The following is a 19,997-nucleotide window of genomic DNA, read 5'->3' as shown; positions in this document are numbered from 1 at the left end:
ATAAATTATATTAAGAAAATAAATATTTAAATATCTAATCAAATTAATTAGTTAATATAATTAATTTAGTGCAATAAATTGTATTGAATGAGTTAAAACAATTAAATCGGGAAACATTCTCCGAAGTATGCCATGTCAGCTTTATCATTAAGTGCAGATATCCGATTTTTATATAATAGAATAGATATTAATAATTATTTAGAATCGTTATATCATATTTTTTTATATATAACTAAATTACTTAATAATGTTAATATTTTAAATATTATGATATTATAAAAACATTAGTTATTTTAATAATTTGAATTAAAAGAGTATGATATTCCCACATCACGTGCTTTGCATGCTCCATGGTCGTGCTGCTAATCTCGTATAGTTTTAGTTTAGCCCGAAACACCGAATCAGCACACCAAATTTGACTTATAAGGGAGCATAGTGCAAATATTACATGACTCCAACCTTATTCAGATATAATTTTTCTTTTATTAATTGAAGTTAAACCATGATTACTGTATTAGTATTTAGTATCCATCCATTTCTGAACCCGAAAAACTGAAACTATGTTATTGAGAAAGGAAAAAGGGACGTGCACACAATATAATAGGGTTTACCCGTTTACCATTACAACTACTAATACTAAATAGTGTTGGAGGCTTAGTGCCGCACCTTTGGATCAACGCATATTCACTTCAGTACTAGTATCTGCTCCTTTCTCACCTCAACCTCCTAAAATGTCTATCACACAAAGCCTCTCCACTCCGCTCTCTTCTTCTTCCTCAACTTTCCTTGCTCCCTCCACCTTCAATCCCAGGTAATTTCCCTCCATTTCATTTCCCTCTTCCCAGATAATGGGACCTCTTTTTACCCAGAAATCGTTTTTCTCAAAAGATTTAATCAAAATTGTATCTTTGCTCTTTTTGGCCTCTAAAGTTTTTATTTTTGTTCTTTGGGGGGGGGGGGGGTCGTCTTTATATTTGGTCTAAAGCAGGAGTCAGGTGACGTTGCCCGTGAAGAGCTTGGGCGTTTGCAAATGCATTGCGGCACCACAAGAAGCTGATACCGGTATCCTGCAAACAAAGCTCCCTTTTTTTTGGGGTGATTTGAAGATTATGATTGTTCTTCTTATTGTCCCACTATGCATTAGCTATGGTCCCCTTTTGCAATTTTTTGGGTGAAAAGTTCATCACACAAGCTTCTTGGGTAGCAATTTCTGAGATTTTTAACTGCCTTGGAATGGTAGTCTTGTGCTGTTACTGTTAAAGGATCGGACACATAAACCTTTACAAGTTTTTTTTAGCTCGTAATTTTAGACTTATGTGTGGACTATTGATATTTAAATGAAATTTAGACCGTATGTTGGATCCAAAAAGAAGAGCCTAAATTATTTGATTGTTGTTGAATTTTGATGGGTTGGCTTGTACTAGATTACTAGTGGAATCTAGTGGATTGTGTTCTGGAAGGGTTATTGGTAATGTCATGGTGGTTCTTGAAAAAGAGCATGCACGTTTCTCCGTTTATATAGTATTCAAGATAACATTTTTTGTTTCTTCTTTGAAGCCTACAAGACGAAGGTCTCTCGCAATGGAAATATTGCTAAACTTCAAGCCGGGTATCTCTTTCCGGAGGTATTTGCTGCTACTTCATCTTTCTGCTAACCTTCAAGCAGTGGTAGTTCATTAGTTCGTATGTACTATGGAAATTCACTATGCATGATTTCTTCCCATGGGAAGCTTTACACAGAAAAGATTATTTACATAAATGATTTTCGTATGTTGAAGGGGACTGGAAAATTGGAAATGTATTGAGGCATTGAGCTTGATGTTCCCTATATTTCGAGATGAAAGATTGCAAATTCTTTCAGGATAAAGAACATATCAATGATAAACTTAGGAAAGTTTTAAATACTCTATTTATTTATTTTCTGTGACCAGTTTTCCCTTTTTAGTTTGACTATGGTCAAGTCAATTTATTTCTACTTGAACAGAATTAATATTCTTTCAGAGCCATGCATGTAATGTTAACAAGGGATGCCTTTGATTAACTCGTCAAATGATTTTAAAGGAAAATATTTTGATTAATTATTTTTAAGTAACCAAAAAGGAAATGAGGTGTAATATCTGACATGGTCTCACTCCTTAACAAAGTACTTCATTACTGAGATTTGTTTATCTATCACTAGAGAGGCAAAAAGGAATAAGTAGTGGGATTTGTGTCATTTTACTCAATCATTATTCATATACATTATGTAATAAATGTGAAAGTGAATATCCTTCTCTTTCTTTCAACCTTTGACGTTGCTTTTTCATATGACATGCAACTATTTTTTCCCTCACTTTTCACTTCTCCTGTTTTCTTTGCTGTGCATATTTTTTTTAATTATTTTTTTTTTGAAAAAAAAAAAGATTGCTAGAAGAAGGAATGCACACTTGCTTAAGTACCCTGATGCCAAAGTAATAAGCCTTGGAATTGGTGATACTACTGAACCCATTCCTGATGCCATAACTTCTGCAATGTCAAAGGTAAAACTTCAATGTGAATGAAGCTTCTATATTTTTCAAGTGTAGACTTTGAGCATTAATATATGTTTTGCTCCCTCTCTCATGAAAAATGATTAGCATATCTTGTTTTCCATTTATCAGAGATCACATGCATTATCAACCGTAGAAGGATATAGTGGTTATGGAGCTGAACAAGGTGAAAAGGTATGTTGCATTGACATCTTCTAGAGCTTTTTTTTGCTTTGCCCATTTTTCATTCTTGTATCCTTCCATAACCTACTTTACTCTTTTGTCCTAGTTTCAATTGTAAAAATAATTCATTGCAATGCTAACTGGAAAATAAGAGGTGCCCTTTTTTTATCCTTGTAGAATTTCAGGAAAGATATTTTGATATCTTTGTCTTTAGGAGCCTCCAACCACATCCTCACATGTTTGTCTGTTGCATAGTATATGCCTTTTCTCAAATGAAATTTTAGTGTAAAACAAATTCACAACTTGTTATAGATTTAAGTGGGTAAACTTTTGCAAGTTCTTCACTCAGGTTTTGAAAATGGATATTTAGCCTTCTTTTAATTCAGAATGAACTATGCAACATAAGCTTTAATTCAGAGTAACAAGATTAGCAGAGCATGTGACATTTTTATTTCTTTTTTGTTCTGTTTTACTTCTCTAAAGTTTAAAATGTTATCTTCAAAAGCTTCTAGATAACATGAGTATTGTCTTTTGTGGGGAGAACCATCTTTTCAATTAATGTTATCTAACCTTGGGTAGTTCAGTTAGACAGCGCAAACAGTCTCACAATTGAAAATTATAGTTACTTCATTTTTTAAATCTATTATGTTTTTACTTCATTTTTTAATTCTAATATGTTTTTTCTTTGTTGCTAACTATTTTCCACATCAAAATTTATGATGCTTGGAAATTGAGGCCATCTTTAATCTATGCAGCCATTAAGAAGTGCAATTGCTTCAACATTTTACCGTGATCTTGGCATTGAAGATGATGATATATTTGTGTCAGATGGAGCAAAGTGTGATATATCTCGCCTTCAGGTTTGTTTTATTTCCTTCCCCCCAAATCCAAAACATAATCTCCCCAACTTAAAATCGCATTTTATGCCATGTCTTTTGCCTTGACCACTTACTCTGATTGGGTTTGAAAAGAATGGGGCAGGGCCACAGGGGTTAGGGGTGGCATGCTAATTAGCATCTGAAGTTTTCTGCAAAGCAATCAATGAGCTCTTCCTTAATCTAACTAATTTATTTCTTGTACTTTAATTCTGTGGCAGATTGTCTTTGGGTCAAAAATTAAAATGGCTGTGCAAGACCCATCATACCCGGTATGTATATCTTGTTCTTTTCAATATGGTTTTCTCTATATTCATTTATGCTTCAATATACCAAAACTGTTGACATTTATCTTGATTGTTGCAATAATGGCACTTAAGATTATCTATCTAGAAATACTAATAAAGATTTGTAAAATATATAGTTTTTTAATATTTTTGCTGGAACTGGAAACAATCAACCTGGGTTTCCTGTTCAAGTGACTGACCTTTGTAGCTATTCTCTGTAAATAATGCCACTTTTAATTAATATGCAGGCCTATGTAGACTCGAGTGTAATTATGGGCCAGACTGGCTACTACCAGAAGGATGTTGAGAAGTTTGCAAACATCGAATACATGCGATGTAACCCAGAAAATGGTTTTTTCCCTGATTTGTCTTCTATTTCTCGACCAGATATAATCTTTTTCTGCTCACCAAACAACCCTACTGGTGCTGCGGCAACAAGAGAGCAATTGACCCAACTTGTTAAGTTTGCTAAGGACAATGGGTCTATAATAATCTTTGATTCAGCATATGCAATGTACATCTCTGGTGACAATCCGCGCTCGATCTTTGAAATTCCCGGAGCCAAAGAGGTCAGTCTGTATTATGATTTGATGTTTAAAAATCTGTCCTTATCTTCATTTTAAACTGCAATTATGATACTTAAGAGTGCATGGCTTATAATAAAATGCAGATAATGTCAATTATTTGGAAACAAGTTCCATGCCTTTTGCATTTGGTTATTGTAATAGGTGTTCCCTGCCTTGAAAATCTCTTGTTTCTTGCATGACTCATGAGAGAAGTTGTAGCTTGGATCTAATGAATATTTTTTCTGAACAAAGTTATATCAGGAAAGTTGTTCAACATTAGTATAACATTTTGTTAAAAGTTGCCAAAAGTTTGCAATTCAACTATGAAACTGCTTTTTACATTTGACGAATAATGTTGATTTCTGTTGGATATCTGTGTGTATGACTGAGTGGTTATGGCAAATTGCAGGTTGCCCTTGAGGTTTCATCATTTAGCAAGTATGCCGGGTTCACTGGAGTTCGACTGGGTTGGACTGTGATTCCGAAGCAGTTGTTGTTTTCTGATGGATTTCCTGTTGCCAAGGACTTCAATCGTATTGTATGTACTTGCTTCAATGGTGCATCAAATATTTCCCAGGCTGGTGGTCTGGCTTGCCTTTCACCAGATGGCCTTAAGGTCAGTTATTTAGTTTATTATTTGTTTAACTAATCCATTCAATACACCATGGAAGGTATCCTCTCTTGCTCTGTCCTTTCTCCTTCCACACCCTAGAAAAAGGGTCCAAGAGTTTATCATCCGAGTTTGTCGTCACTCATGCACGATTACATGCTTTCTTAATCATTTAGAAAAAGCTACATAAGTGACTTGCTGCGTTTGAATGCAGGCTATGCAAGACGTTATTGGATTCTACAAAGAGAACACTAACATAATAGTTGAAACATTCGATTCGCTTGGATTTAAAGTATATGGGGGGAAAGATGCCCCGTATGTGTGGGTTCATTTTCCCGGCAGAAACTCATGGGATGTATTCGCCGAGATTCTTGAGAAGACTCATGTTGTTACAACTCCTGGAAGTGGTTTTGGACCTGGTGGCGAAGGTTTTGTCAGGGTTAGTGCTTTTGGTCACAGGGAAAATGTTTTGGAGGCATGTAGAAGATTCAAGGAGCTATACAAATGAATTTAGAATAATGTTGATCTAGCTATATTGGACTGGAGAGGCTGTTTCTTTTTACCAATAAATACCATTGGTTTCCTTGGAATTTTAGATTATGATGTTAAGACAGTTATTATCAATTGGAGACATTCTTATCTTGTGGCCTATTTGCCGTTCCATCATCATCTTATGGTCCTGGAGCCTGAGGCAGCACATTTTTAAGTAGATAATGTAAAAGGGCCATGTTTGTATAAAATAAATGTCAAAATCAAGTTATAACCTAAGCCCAAAACGGCTGGGCAAACGTTGCCCCTAAGTGGATAATCCACGGCCAAGGAAAATTCGAAGTGAAAAATAAAAGACAAGGAAAATGTATAAAAGAGAGCAAATTTCTTCTTCATTTTATTCATACTCTGTTTTTCTTACTCTTTCTACAACCAAGCCTCTCTAGATTTTGATTACAAACCTGACAATGCTCCAAAGAAAAAAAAAACGTCGTTTCTGTTACACCAGTTGATCGGTGATACGTCTATCTTACATGACCTGAATATTAAGCAGGTCCTAAACATAAGGCTCCCTAGAAGCTAATATGCTAGCTCTTTGATGAACTGCACAGTAAAAATTAGACAACTAAAACTGTTATATGCTATTGATCATCTTGATCATGTCTGCTTTGCAAGTTGTCTTGTAATGTCCAGTTTGATTACACCGACTACAATGCACTGTATGCTTCTCACGGTTAAGGACCTCCACACACATTCGTTTCTTTTCAGGGCGGCCTGGTGGTCTCCTGAATTTTGGTGGTCTTACAACGATGATATCATCCTCCATGGCAGACTCTTCTGTTTTTCTCCATTCAAGCTTTCCTGGGAGGGGTTGTATTTCCTTGGAATATGTTTCTCTGTAACTTGTAACAGTGAAGCACTTCATGGTAAATGAATAGACATCCTTTCGACATGAAATAAGAGCAGCAACTGCATGGGAGCATGGGATCCCATATAGCTGCCAATCACGGCAGGAACAGCTATGGCTACCAATATTTACAATGTCTGATCGATCAGTGGAAAGAACTTCAAACTCTACTTCATCTGATCTAAGGACTTGATATGTAGGTGCCTGACTAACAGCTTCAGAGATTCGCCTCTCAGCTGATGGGGCAAGTACAGAACACCATGAACTGCCTATCGATCGCCTCTCATCAAACTCACTCTTAAGCTTGCTATGAATCCTCTCAATCACCTGGATAATTGGTAACTCTCTGGTTTCAAGAATCCATCTGTTGAACTCCTCAATATTAGAGGATAGATGGCCATATCGAGTCCCTTCAGAATACACAAGGGCCCATTGGGAGGGATGAAATTGCTGTAACCATTTAGCAGCTTCGGGAGAGATCTCCTCTATGTCGGCCATTTTTTCTTTGAACGAAGCGGTTGTGGTGGCGTATGCAGACTGCAACAGAAGGTGGACAAGCCTAGAATTCTTGAACACCTTGCCAATGCTTTCGCTTAAGTGACGCAAGCAGAATGCATGAGACGAGTTTGGAAACTTCCTTCTCACTGCATCCACAATACCTTTTTGCCCATCTGACAAAAATATAATCTTTGGTATGCTTCCATTATTCAACTCAAGTGCCTTATGCAACTCAGACAGGAACCATGTCCAGCTGTCATCATTTTCAACATCGACAACACCAAATGCTAGTGGAAACAAACCTCCATCAGCATCAAAAGAAGTCGCTGAAAGCAATGTGCTAAGGTATTTACTCTTCAGCTGGATTCCACCAAACCCAACAATAGGCAAACAACCATTAAGGAAACCATGGATTGATGCATGAAAGGAAACAAAAAGCCTCTGAAAGCGGTTATCTGGACCAGTGGTAAACACCTCTGCAACACTTCCAGGGTTTGTTTTCTTTATCTGTTCACAATATGAAGGGAGCAGGCAATACCCTTCTTCAGAAGAACCATAGATTGCCGCAAGTCCCCGCTCCTTAGCACGCCAAGCTTGCTTATATGGTATAGTTATACCATATTGTTTCTGGATATCGTGTAAGATATCTTTCGGCTTATAATTAATGTTTTCTCGCAACCTTTCTTCTATAAAACCCACAATCCAATCAACAGAAGCCTGGTGGTGGCCATTGTGAGCATTTCTCCCACATGTATGGGTTCCTTCGAGACTTCGTATAGTAAATGTTGGGGAATTAGGTAGCTTGACAGCACGGATTCGCCATGGACAGCCATCTGAGGCACACTTAGCAAAGTAGCGAATCAGGTCACTTTTGATAATACGAAGCTCAAAATGCTGTGCAATAGCAGCTTCTTTAATTGCATTCCGGAATGCCTTCACATCAGGGAATTCTTGACCAACAACAAAAGTGTGGTCTTCCATCAGTTCCATGATGTCAAGGTTTTGGGTCTAAACTCCTATAAGGTAAAGATCAACCCCTCAAACCTGCAATGAGCTAATAACAGCACCATTTTCTCTGCTATATGTGTAAAAGTGCTTCTTCGCTAAACAAACTGTAGTAATCCAACAAAAAATAGAAATAGCACAGCTAATCAATACGTAGTGTTACAATTGAATTCAACAATGAATATGCATGGCAAGGATGTCAATCTAAAGCAATGTCAAATTCAATAGTCTGTTACTAAAATTGCTATTATGTGTCCTGAACCCAAGAATAGAAACAATTTTGAAGTTTATCTGAGTCGAAAATGCTTTGCTGCAGCAGCTTATAAACAAAATATAATCAATAAAAGGTGTAAAGACGAGTATCACACAAGTTTACAACATGAAACAGCTGAAGCCACAGACAAGGAGACAATCCAACAACAGAACCATTGTCAGGAGAGAAGGAAGGATTGAAAAAAAAAATTCAATTTTGTGTTCAACCAAACAAGGGTTAGAAGTCTAAATAGGAACATTAGAACGAGGTGAAAGAAAATCAAGATATGAAGCTCGGGTTCGTGAAAATGACAAGGGGACAAAAAAGGGAGTAGCTTGGTTACCTGAAGAAGTGGAGAAGAGAGTGATGAGAGTCACTCGAAGATCGATTGGCGTGTCATCCTGTGAGTGAAAAGAGAGAGAGACAAAAGAGACAAAGAGAGAAGATGGTGGGAACTGGAAAGTGGAGGTGAACACTGAACTGAACAGCTTTGGTATTGTGAACAAAGGTTAGGGTTGATTGGGTCATTTTGAGGTCTTTTGCGTCATTTCAAAAGTAGGGGTATTTCTGACAAATCAGTTCCAACTTCCAACCACTCTTACAACGTCTTTCTCCAAAATAAATGTGATAACAAATTAATAAAATTATGTTCAATTATAAAAATTAGTTTATTGTTAGCTTCTTCTGTTAAGTAACAATAAATATGATTTTGCCTAAGCTTAAGTTTTCAATGTTCTTTGATGATGTAGGGTCTTCTATCTATTAAGAAGTTTAATTTTTTTCTTTTATTTTTTAAGATGACTTTAATCAAAGTGTTAAGATATTTTTTTATTATGATTAATTTTTAGGTGACAGTTTATGATTATTATTTTTAAACAACAAAATTCTCTTTACTAAATTTCTGACTAAATACTTACAAAAAAAACTAAATTACTTTATTAGTATTTTGATTAGATATAAAAAAATCAGTTATTAAATTAGATATTCATATAAAATACATATTAAAATATAAAATATATATTAAAAATAAATTAAATAATACATAATTTAGTATATTCTTTTTGTGACTGAATGATTTCGTATGTGCATATAATATTTTTGTTTACCCATATATCATTAATTGCTCGAACGTATACATTTGATGGTTAGCATAAAATTTCTTATTACTTGCGATAAAAATATTATTTATAAATTAAAATCAATCACAAAAATTTATTATGTAATTATATATAAATATAATATATGTATTATTTAATTCATTTTTAATATATAGTTTACATTAGTAGTTGATTTTAGTAACTGATTTTAATATGGAAAAGTATATGAAACCAAAAGGTTATCAGCCAAAAACTAAACAAAACTACATTAATTTATATTAATAATTAATTTTAAATTTTTTAAATTCAAAATTTAAAAAATTTAAAATTAATTAAGTAAACCTAATTAAAACTTATAAAAGCCTTCCTCTTCTTTCTCATATTAACCTACTCACCTCCAACAATCACACACACCTCTTTCTCTCACCAATGCTACTGGAAGCGTCGGCGACTTCCATACTCTCCGCGATGCTCTTAACAAGCGCATCCAAAACAACTGCTTCAATACAAATTCCACCTTCTCCCTCAACCTTCTTTTCTTTCTTCCTCAACCACCTCCTTCAAAGCCGGGACTAATGCCGGGCCAATTGCTTCACGGTTGAAGGCAATGTTGATACCACTCATCGGCATCATGGATCTCACCGCAGAACAGCATCCACATATCGCTAGTTCCTCTCTTTTGGCTTAAGAGCTTGTGTTGGTGCATCAAGGTCTGCCAGATTCAGCCATAGTCCACACGACAAAGCACAATCAACCCCAATTCGCATGCTAAATGGGTACCCATGAATGAAATCTGCACCCTTACGGAATGGATCATACAGTGTATTAAAGAAAAAAGGAGTTGCGGGTGTCTTGAGGTTCACAATATGCTGAACCACGGGAGAATATTGGCTTCCACTCATTCAAGAAAGATTTAAGATCAGAGTGCAATGCGCCAATCACAATATCCACTTCATTTTCGTTGATAGTTACATCTTAGAAGAATGAATTTGGGGAAGAATTGCTATTTGTCGATATTAATTATAAAAAAACATTCATTTAATATGAGAAAAAAACATCTTAATACTTAACAAAAGAAACATCCAATTATATTTTAGCAAAAATAATTAAATATCTATAAAATTTAAAAAAATAAAATTCTTAAAGAAATAGAGACATTCATATTTGCAATACAAAAAAATTCAAAAAATATATAAAAGAACATCCATTTAGTATGAAAAAGAAACATTCTGATACTTAGCAGAAGAAACATCCATATATATTAACTCGTAGAGATTTTGAATTCACCCAAAGATATTTGGCTGATTTTTGGCTGATATGCTTTTGGTTCCCTAGCTTTACTCTTTTAATATATATGTAGTATGGTTGTACTTGTGAATAACAATTCTAAATATTGTATGAATAACCAATATCCTAGCTTATATGATTCGCAACGAATGAATACTATCTAGTGTCTACATCCTATTTTGTGGCCATTATGATTTATGAGCGCTTCAATTGTGACACTAATGACATCCATTTAATTCTGAATACCATACTAATAGCCAAAAGCCGTGGACTTACTATCAATTTTACAAGTCTGATGCTTGTAAACTTGGTTTTGGTTTGGCCTTTTGGAATTCCAAAAACGTTGTTTAATATTATGTAGTACAATATGTATAGGTTGCAATTTGCATTGCCCTTGTGTGTGATTTTGGAATTGATGGAATCCTCTTATTCTTTTTAGCAGTATTGGACTACCACATGCCCAAGAATGTGGGAACTGATTTCTATCTATTTCCATCTCTGTCCTTTCAAGATATGTGTGTATTCAATGATGGGAATGAATAGGAGGGGTTCTGTAATATGCCGGCACAGTTGCAGGGAAGAACATTTGTCTTACTCCTTCGGCCTTGATAATGGGGAAAATGATGCCTGATGCACCCTGTAAGGAAAAACAAAAGGACCATTCAAACTCAAGAAAAGAGAAATGCTATGAGACTATCAGAATTTATTGTTTCTTTACTATGATTTAGTTTAGTAATGAACGACATACTTTATCTCATACTTTTAAGCATTGATGGCTAACTGATGAGTAGAAACAATAAATTCTAAGAAAAATGCTTACTGAAATCAGTCTAGCTCCGATCCAAATCCGATTGGGAGAAGGAAATGGTATCAGCAGGCGGCCGACACCATATATAGCAACAGCAAAGAAATGAGCGACCAGGCTGAGCGGCCGCGGATTTAGGCCGGATAGTAGAGCTATTGGTCCATTTGAGAAAACACCTCCAAGGCTCAGATAATCAAAACATGCCTGGCGCATTTCTTTCCTAGCAGGATCAGGTGATGCACAAAACACCTTGTATAATGCACCAGCTAAAGTGTTTATTGTAGATGCCACTGGCTGCAATTACAATCATGATTTGCACTAAGACACTAATAAAATTAAAATTATGTAAGAATGCTCAATATTGAGTTATGGTTAGGCCTTTACATTGATCTCAAACTAATGATTACTTACTTACCTTGCGCAAGGTGTAGAAAGATTCAAGATAGTTGCAAAGAGAAGCAGCATCATGGAGATCATGCAGAGGCTTAAGTAGATCCCTTAGCACAACAATGTCAGACAAGGCCACGGTCATTCCTCCTCCGGTTAAAGGGTGGCGCATATTGAAGGCATCTCCCATCAGAAGCGCGCCGGGAGTGGGGTAAGGCCAAGCAGGCATGCTTCTATTTGGCATTGTTCTTATGTTACCCTTATCAACTGCTGCTATAAAAGAATTATACAACTCTCCAGGAACCTGAAACATCAAACTTCCCTAAATTATTTAGACACAAAAGGTTACATAAAAAATATACATCATACAAGGTACTCATATTGGTACCTGAGGAGCTACCACAGTTTTCAAATAATGAGCCATATCACCATTACCAACAGAAGGTAATTTTTGGCCAGGCACATCAACCAAACATCGAATCTCGGTGCTGCTGATTGGATAAAACAGAATTGGTGAAGGATCACCCAAGATAACATGTCCATGATTTGCATATGGCAGGTTGCAATTCTCTAGGACAAGGCCTACAAAATGAGAAGGTACTTCAACCTGCAGAAACAATTGCATCTCTTAGTCAACAATGCTGAATTACTCTAATGGAGTTGAAAATGAATCCAGTATCTTTCCTTTACCTGGGGATTGCAAAGAGAACGCCTCAAATTGGAAAAGCATCCATCACATACTATGGTCAGGGGAGCCTTTGCTATGAACTCTTGTCCACTCTTGGTTTTATAGTGCACACCTTTGATGGTTCCATTTTCTTCAAGTAGAGATGTGACAGTTCCTTGCTCCAATTTTACACTGCACAAAATTGAGATTGAATTTTAGAGACAGTTGAATTTATATATCAAAATGAAAGGATGATGAAGGGTGTGTACTTTGGAAGAGATGAAGCCTTTTCTCGCATTCTCTGAATGAAGCGGCCGTTGTGAAAGCTTCTACCAGAAACATCACTGTCAAAATTTTCCAAGGGATAAGACAGCCTGGTGTTCTTTCCATCCTTGTAAAGAGCATAGCCAAACACTTTCTGAGCATCAATCTGGTCTACACAATCTGCAAGAATTCAAAAATCCATTTATTTAGAGTTTCAAGATATGATTTTGATCATCAGAGGCTGGAGATCTTAGATTTCCTTGCTTACCCTGAAGACCCAATTCAAGTAACTTGAGATATCCCCCAGGCTGAAGCAATTCACCAACAATTCTGTCAGGTTCATTCAAGTCTCTTTCAATCACATGCACTTGCCTTCCATCCTATGATTACCTCAAAATGAAATCACTCATCATTCTAATAGCCTTCTATAAAGCATGTTCTTTGTCTATCTAGTTACATTAGCACTTGATGGATCAGAAAATGGATAGAAAAACAATATATATATGACCATCTTGAACATATCTTTCATACAAACTTGGGTATAAAGAAAAAGCTACATACCTTTCCAAGCGTGTAAGCAAGAGCTGCACCGGCAACTCCGGCGCCGACAATGATAACATCTCTGCTTTCTTCAGCCTCTTGAGTGTATGCTCCTCCATCTTGTGATGCCTCTGCTGCAGACCCTCCTTTAAACTTAACATATATTGATGAACTTGAACCGGTGATCTTCCTCTTCTCTGAAAAACTATAGACCGCAAACAAAAACACCAAAGTGCTAACCAAGATCCCTCCCACTCCCACAAGATACTGATATTCCATTGTTATCTGCAAAGGAGAAATTTATGATTTGTTCAAAGTCTTGTTATGAATGTGTTGCTAGCTGTTTATGTGTGAGATTTGACGTATTACTACAAACCAATCAGCCTTTATTGTTTTGCTTTTATAGGGGGCAGTTGGTTGTAGTTTTCAATACTTAACTAGTAAGTATAATTCATTATTTTCAGTTATTTGTTTGCTTTTCTCTTAATTTGGATATCAAATTTTTCCTTGAGAGTCAAGAAAATGGATTATTCATCATTTACGTATATAACTACCCCTGCTATTACGTTTGTCCTTCTAATATTTATTTGCTTATGATGGAATAACAAAATTTGAGAGAAATAATGTGTAAGACAATTGAATTGTTCCAATAGGCATAGTACAAACCATACAGTAAACACACACTGATGTGAGATTGATTATCGATTCTATAACTGTCCTTAGAATATTGTATCATCTCGTTATTTAATAATTTAATGAATTTAAATTCCACACAAAAGAACAATTCTATTCACTGTCATCATGGGGTTAATGTGTACGTGATAACTAGAGGAGGCAATGTGCATGTGACCAATATAGCTTACAGATATAATTAAGTAGCTTCTCATTAATAACCTTGCACGAAATTTTGCCCATATCCTTATTAAATACTCTTTTTTAGGAATGATGTATTTCTTTTTAATTTTCTATTTATTAGATTTATATTTATATTTATATTAATTCAAATTTAAATTTTATAATTTAAAATATTTTATCTTTTATTTTTTATTTTTTAATAATAAATTAATTTTTAAGAAAGTACTGCTCTGTTTATTTTTTTTCAAAACACATTTATATTCGTCTTAATAGTAGAATATCTCTTAAAATGAATTCCAACTTTTTGAGTTTAAATAACATTTTTGTGAATTTAATATTATATCGTTTGAGTTATAATTTGTTGGATTCTGCGAATCCTCTCATGTTATATTATGATAATAAATAATAAATAATGAGTTCTTTAAAATGGAATTATATATTATGTTATACGAGCTCGTGTTTAACGAGGGGAAAATAAAAATTATACGAGTCCTCGCAATGCACGAGTTGACACCTACCTGGCTACCTATGTGAATGTGAATTTGCCATCATATTTTATGAAATTAATTACAAACCATATGCAACATGCTCTCGTAGCTAGTCTCCTTTATAGTAATGCAGCCATCCCCTTGAGACGTAACTTGAATATCTTCAATTTCCGTCAACTTCGCGTTGTGCCATACACTACAAAAGGATTTTTTTAATTATTTGAATTAAAAAATATAATATTTAACAAAATGTGTTATATATAGAAAAGTTATTATTTAAATTGACATTACACATTTCGAATACTGTAGAGAAAAACGTGTCAAATAATAACTGAGATTTTGGACAGAGAGTATTTGAAATGTGTAATGTCGATCAATTTAAAATAATAATTTTTTATATATTACGAATTTCGATAAATATTATATTTTATTATATGAAAAATGATGTCGAAAAATGAAAACCAACCGTCTTTTTATTACTATTGAAATTTAGCTAAGGAGATAATTGATTATGACATTTTATTCTATTCTAAGTTAATTTAATTTAAGATGCCCTCAAAATCTTTGATTTTTATTGTAATTATGTCTAAATTATAATAATCCGTAATTGTAGATTCTGTAACAAGGCTAGCTGGTCATATTTAGGCCTAGTTTGGATAACCAACTTAATTAAGTTCATTTTGATAAAATAATTTAAACAATAAATAATTCTGTTAAAAGTAACTTATAAATAAGTTATTTTGTGTTTAAATTTTTAACTCTAAAAGTACATATTTTATAGAAATATAATAAAAAATAGAAGTATTATGAGAGAAGTCATTTTTTTAACTTCTTTATAAATTCCTAAATAACTTTTAAAAAAGTTGTAATTTAATTTTGAAAATTGCACCAAACATTAATACTACTATTTTTCATAAGTCAAAAATTAAATAAAATTACTTCTAAAGTTTTCTAAATGGACTCTTAATCCTAGTAACTGTAGTTATAGTTAGATTATGGACATAGACAGGTACTTAAATTTGCAAAATTCGTGTACAAGTCAACTAGGGTTATAAGTATAGTGGAGAATACGTCACACTTTCCCTTTCTTGTTTATAAAATTACCCACATCCTGATTCATGGATGTGTTAGACTCTTGGTATTAAGAAATGTAGGTGGGTGTCCCCAAACTCAAAAGAATACGTACAAATAAATTCAATTATCTATGTGTTGGACTTATGATTATGAGATTGCCTACTAAACAAGTCTTTCATATCCACACCACAAATAAAATCATTTTTTATTTTTGATATGGGAGTAATAACGGTGTATTTTTTTTAATATAAACTGATGATATATTATTCTCAAATGTAAAATTCTTTAATTAAAGAAGTAAAAATTAGGTAGATATGTGAGAAGTACAGAAATAAATACATATTAAAATATAATATACATATTAAAAATAAGTTTAACAATACATATATTTATAAATAGATATATAATACCTTATTTTTATTACTGATTTTGGTATATACATAATATTTTTACATAAATTTTGTAGTGATTAAATTTACACAATTATGACAAGTTGGGCCACCTTTTTTGTTGGACAAAGTTGTGCTAGCTTAATAACAAGACTATGCAACCAACGTTTTTAATTTTGGTTATACTAGGGTACAAGAAGCCTTATGCTCTTGATAGGCTGACGGACCCACCAGATATTGAGACCGCTGCACAGCTAAGAATCATAGGTTAAGAAAGAATAGGGATTGGGCTTTGCGTTCATGTTTACCCTGCCAAAATAATTGAAACGAAAGAAAATGTCAAAAAAGAAAGACAAAAACCCATTTTCAAAGAACAAAGACAAAAAAAAATTCTTCACAACCCAAAAAAAAATTTCTCAATTCCTCAAGAGAAAAATAAGTGTCTTAAGCCCCGTTTAAATACCAAAAAAAAAAGTGTCTTATGTATTTTTATTCTAAATATAAAAAAAGTTCCAACCAAAAATACACTTTTTAATTTTGATATTAAAAAAATATATATTACAGCATCATTAAAGTATGATGTGTTTGATTTGGGTGTAAAGTACACAAATCTGATATTAGATTTATGTACTTGAATTTTATAATGTATAAATTTGATCTTTAGATTTATGTAATTAAATTTTAAAAAATTTTATAATACATAAATTTGACTCAAATCAGATTCTCAAATTTTATTGTCTTTTTCTGTTCTCAAATAATTTGATGGTCTAATTTATTTAATAACAAATAAAAATTAATTCTATATCAAAAGAAAAATATCAATTTTTTCAATAATATAGCATTACACACCAATTCTCTCCGTGTAAAAAAAAAAAAAAGAGTCCGAAAATACAACTAGAAATAAAAAAGCACAAGGGAAATATTAAATTGTGAAATGATTGCATCACACACTTCAAAAAGTTCAGCACAACACAATTTGGCTCTTCTCTTCTTCACTAAAAGCCATTTTGATCCATGATAGAGGCTGGTGGAACTTGAGCTAAAATCCTGAGATCCACATTCACTTTAGCTCAACATTATCAAAAACAAGGATAAGCCTTCACAACAATTGGGTTCCACACAAAACTCTTTTTTTGCTTCTCATTTTAATATTTGAAGAAAAAACATTGGACGTATGTGTCAACTTCTTGGTTCCCATTATTTCTCATTTATATATTTTATCCATTCATCTATATTATTCAATTGATGTCTAGTTTTTTATTTACCCCCATATATAACAGAAAGTGCTAACTGCTTCTAAGTCTTGTTTCTCAAATACTTTCATAGAACATGGAAGCACGTGCAGCGGCTAATCATCGTATTGCAAGAATCACCTCTCATCTTCAGCCACCCAATTTCAAGGTTTGTTGCAAAGGGTACTTAATAGTTAATATAACATTACATAGCTCAATGATCAGTATTTAATGAATCAATACTACATAACCTGGAAATTTTCTAAATTTGTGTTCCTTGCATAAACTAGAGCTTCTATTATTGCCAAAGATTAGTGCTTGATCATGTGATGACAGGATGGTGGTGATGTTCTTGTTGAGAGGGCTGAGTGCAGGGCAAAAGGAGGGGCACCGGGATTCAAGGTAGCAATCTTGGGGGCTGCTGGTGGAATTGGCCAATCCCTATCTTTGCTGATGAAGATTAATCCCTTGGTCTCAGTTCTTCATCTCTATGATGTTGTTAACACCCCTGGTGTCACTGCTGATGTTAGTCATATGGACACTGGTGCTGTGGTAATCTCCTTTTACTGTCTTCTTCATGGATTGTTGCAGAATTCTTGATTATCGAATAGCAGCTTATCACAAAATTGTTGTCTTTTGTGTTAAATGGGGATGTTATTTAGGTTGAGCTTATATGAATTGATTTTATAGCCAAATTGGTGCTGGAACTTAGTAATCTTTAGCTGCTATGTGTTTTTATGTTCAAATTATTCCCACTTTTTTGGGATTGTTAGGTTCGCGGCTTTCTGGGGCAGCCGCAACTTGAGGGCGCACTCACTGGGATGGACCTGGTAATTATACCTGCTGGTGTCCCAAGGAAACCCGGGATGACAAGGGATGATTTGTTTAAGATAAATGCTGGAATTGTGAAGACCCTTTGTGAAGGAATTGCCAAGTTCTGTCCCAATGCAATTGTCAACTTGATTAGCAATCCAGTGAACTCCACTGTTGCAATTGCTGCTGAGGTTTTCAAAAGAGCTGGTACCTATGATCCAAAGCGGCTGCTAGGTGTTACAACCCTGGATGTTGTGAGGGCAAATACTTTTGTGGTAAGCATTACTTTCCTGTTCTTCCTGGAATTATAAGCAGAGTCTTGAACACACCTTCTGTAGGTTAAATGTTATGTCAAATTTTTTATGGTAAATATTTTTGAAACAGTATAATTTATTGCTTGAAATTACTAAGTAAGGACTAATGTAAGTCAATCTGTTTATCCATGCAGGCAGAGGTACTTGGAGTGGATCCAAGAGAGGTTGATGTTCCAGTGGTGGGAGGCCATGCAGGAGTCACAATACTGCCTCTTTTGTCGCAGGTGCAGAGTCCTCCCTTAAGCCTTTTGTTCCCCCCTTTTTAAAATAAATCATGCTATATCTAGAACCCATGCTTATCTTTTTCTTTCAAAACTGTGTATTTTGTTTGTAGGTTAAGCCTCCTAGTAGCTTCACTGCAGAAGAAGTTGAATACCTGACAAATCGCATCCAAAATGGTGGAACGGAAGTTGTTGAGGTAAATGCCATACAAGTCAATTGCTTAAAGATGTAACTGAAGTAGAAGGGACAGGAAGCAAAAAATGAAATTTGACTCTCCCTTTCAACCTTCCTTCGAATTTATTTCTGCTTAATGCCACATATCACCTATGATATATTATTCATGGCGAGTATAATCTGCTACAACAACTGTCGGTTACTCCCAGTTCTATTCTACGATAATAAAAGGAAAATATAATCCGATACTACAAGTAACAATAGTTAACTAACATTATTTTCATATCAATGACAGTTGAAATTTACAAAATCTCAAATATTGTATCCTATCCCTTGTATGTATCTAGTTTGTGATTGATCCACCATAATATAATCACGATTATTCATGTTACAGGCAAAAGCTGGAGCTGGTTCTGCAACACTATCAATGGTTAGCAGCTTATATTTATTATGTATATTTCTATGTTTACAAGCATTGTTAATTAGCACCAACTGAGTCTACTCCAAGTGGCAGGACTAACTTGAAAATCCACTCTTGATTGAGTAGGCATATGCAGCTGCCAAGTTTGCTGACGCATGCCTCCGTGGCTTGAAGGGAGAAGCCGGAGTGGTGGAATGTTCTTTTGTGCAGTCCCAGGTGCCATGTTCAAGTCCTTATTTCATTGCACAGTATAATGCTATACTTTTTTACTTCTCATTTAACATTATGTTTTAAACAGGTGACGGAACTTCCCTTCTTCGCAACCAAGGTACGTCTTGGTCGCGGTGGAGCAGAAGAGGTATTTCAACTTGGTCCCCTGAATGAGTATGAAAGGTATCATAGGAGATTACTAAACTCTTAGTATTTAGCTAATATCTTTGTTGGGATTGGTAGCAGTAATGTAACACAAAGTAAAGTTCTGATGTTAAATACTTAACAGGATTGGATTGGAGAAAGCAAAGCAAGAGTTAGCAGGAAGCATCCAGAAGGGGATAGATTTCATCAGAAAATAAGTGATATCAGGAAAATCTGTTTTTGTCTTCTTTTATAATGACCCTATGTACTATTTCCCCCTTGTTCATAGTAAATTCTTAAGAATATAGTATTCCAAATTTTTGGTGTCATCCATTCCTTAAATGTTGATCTTAAAGGATTTGGCATCAATGGAAGCATAATGATCTGAAAGACAATATACAAAACTGGCCTTTTGTACTATTTCCATATACCAC

The 19,997-nt window shown here is 34.4% G+C and overlaps 4 protein-coding genes across 8 annotated transcripts; 2 read left to right on the top strand and 2 right to left on the bottom strand.

Moving 5' to 3' along the window:
* The first annotated feature begins 450 nt into the window (after nucleotides 1–450).
* On the top strand, nucleotides 451–5,679 carry LOC112791342 (LL-diaminopimelate aminotransferase, chloroplastic). 4 transcript variants are annotated; one of them, XM_025834137.3, is made up of 10 exons: nucleotides 451–811; nucleotides 986–1,062; nucleotides 1,558–1,625; nucleotides 2,403–2,519; nucleotides 2,640–2,702; nucleotides 3,446–3,550; nucleotides 3,787–3,837; nucleotides 4,101–4,421; nucleotides 4,828–5,034; nucleotides 5,243–5,679. In XM_025834137.3, exons 1-10 carry the CDS (start codon nucleotides 732–734, stop codon nucleotides 5,534–5,536), a joined length of 1,383 nt encoding a protein of 460 aa, XP_025689922.1. In that variant the 5' UTR covers nucleotides 451–731; the 3' UTR covers nucleotides 5,537–5,679. The 4 variants fall into 4 exon arrangements, with proteins under 4 accessions (XP_025689922.1, XP_025689923.1, XP_072089567.1 ...); XM_025834138.3 differs by having other exon boundaries at nucleotides 552–811; nucleotides 989–1,062; XM_072233466.1 differs by having other exon boundaries at nucleotides 554–811; nucleotides 989–1,095.
* Nucleotides 5,680–5,883: 204 nt separating this feature from the next.
* On the bottom strand, nucleotides 5,884–8,717 carry LOC112781686 (uncharacterized). The gene is made up of 2 exons (XM_025824556.3): nucleotides 8,524–8,717; nucleotides 5,884–8,034 (listed from the first exon to the last, which is right to left on the bottom strand). The coding sequence occupies exon 2, from the start codon at nucleotides 7,910–7,912 to the stop codon at nucleotides 6,152–6,154; it is 1,761 nt and encodes a 586-aa protein (XP_025680341.1). The 5' UTR covers nucleotides 7,913–8,034; nucleotides 8,524–8,717; the 3' UTR covers nucleotides 5,884–6,151.
* A 1,796-nt stretch (nucleotides 8,718–10,513) lies between these two features.
* On the bottom strand, nucleotides 10,514–13,927 carry LOC112791341 (squalene monooxygenase SE1). The gene is made up of 8 exons (XM_025834136.3): nucleotides 13,249–13,927; nucleotides 12,956–13,067; nucleotides 12,693–12,867; nucleotides 12,447–12,615; nucleotides 12,145–12,363; nucleotides 11,785–12,060; nucleotides 11,385–11,663; nucleotides 10,514–11,201 (listed from the first exon to the last, which is right to left on the bottom strand). Exons 1-8 carry the CDS (start codon nucleotides 13,504–13,506, stop codon nucleotides 11,088–11,090), a joined length of 1,602 nt encoding a protein of 533 aa, XP_025689921.1. The 5' UTR covers nucleotides 13,507–13,927; the 3' UTR covers nucleotides 10,514–11,087.
* Nucleotides 13,928–16,868: 2,941 nt separating this feature from the next.
* LOC112791339 (malate dehydrogenase 2, peroxisomal) lies at nucleotides 16,869–19,991 on the top strand. Of its 2 annotated transcripts, XM_025834133.3 has the most exons (10): nucleotides 16,869–17,205; nucleotides 17,360–17,434; nucleotides 17,602–17,817; nucleotides 18,039–18,353; nucleotides 18,527–18,616; nucleotides 18,727–18,810; nucleotides 19,183–19,218; nucleotides 19,336–19,425; nucleotides 19,508–19,602; nucleotides 19,709–19,991. In XM_025834133.3, the coding sequence occupies exons 2-10, from the start codon at nucleotides 17,363–17,365 to the stop codon at nucleotides 19,779–19,781; spliced, it is 1,071 nt and encodes a 356-aa protein (XP_025689918.1). In that variant the 5' UTR covers nucleotides 16,869–17,205; nucleotides 17,360–17,362; the 3' UTR covers nucleotides 19,782–19,991. The 2 variants fall into 2 exon arrangements, with proteins under 2 accessions (XP_025689918.1, XP_072089564.1); XM_072233463.1 differs by lacking the exons at nucleotides 16,869–17,205; nucleotides 19,508–19,602 and having other exon boundaries at nucleotides 17,208–17,434; nucleotides 19,336–19,457; nucleotides 19,666–19,991.
* Nucleotides 19,992–19,997: the final 6 nt, after the last annotated feature.

Source organism: Arachis hypogaea, chromosome 3, assembly GCF_003086295.3.
Source record: "Arachis hypogaea cultivar Tifrunner chromosome 3, arahy.Tifrunner.gnm2.J5K5, whole genome shotgun sequence".
NCBI lineage: Eukaryota > Viridiplantae > Streptophyta > Magnoliopsida > Fabales > Fabaceae > Arachis > Arachis hypogaea.
This window is presented reverse-complemented; position numbering and strand designations above follow the sequence as displayed.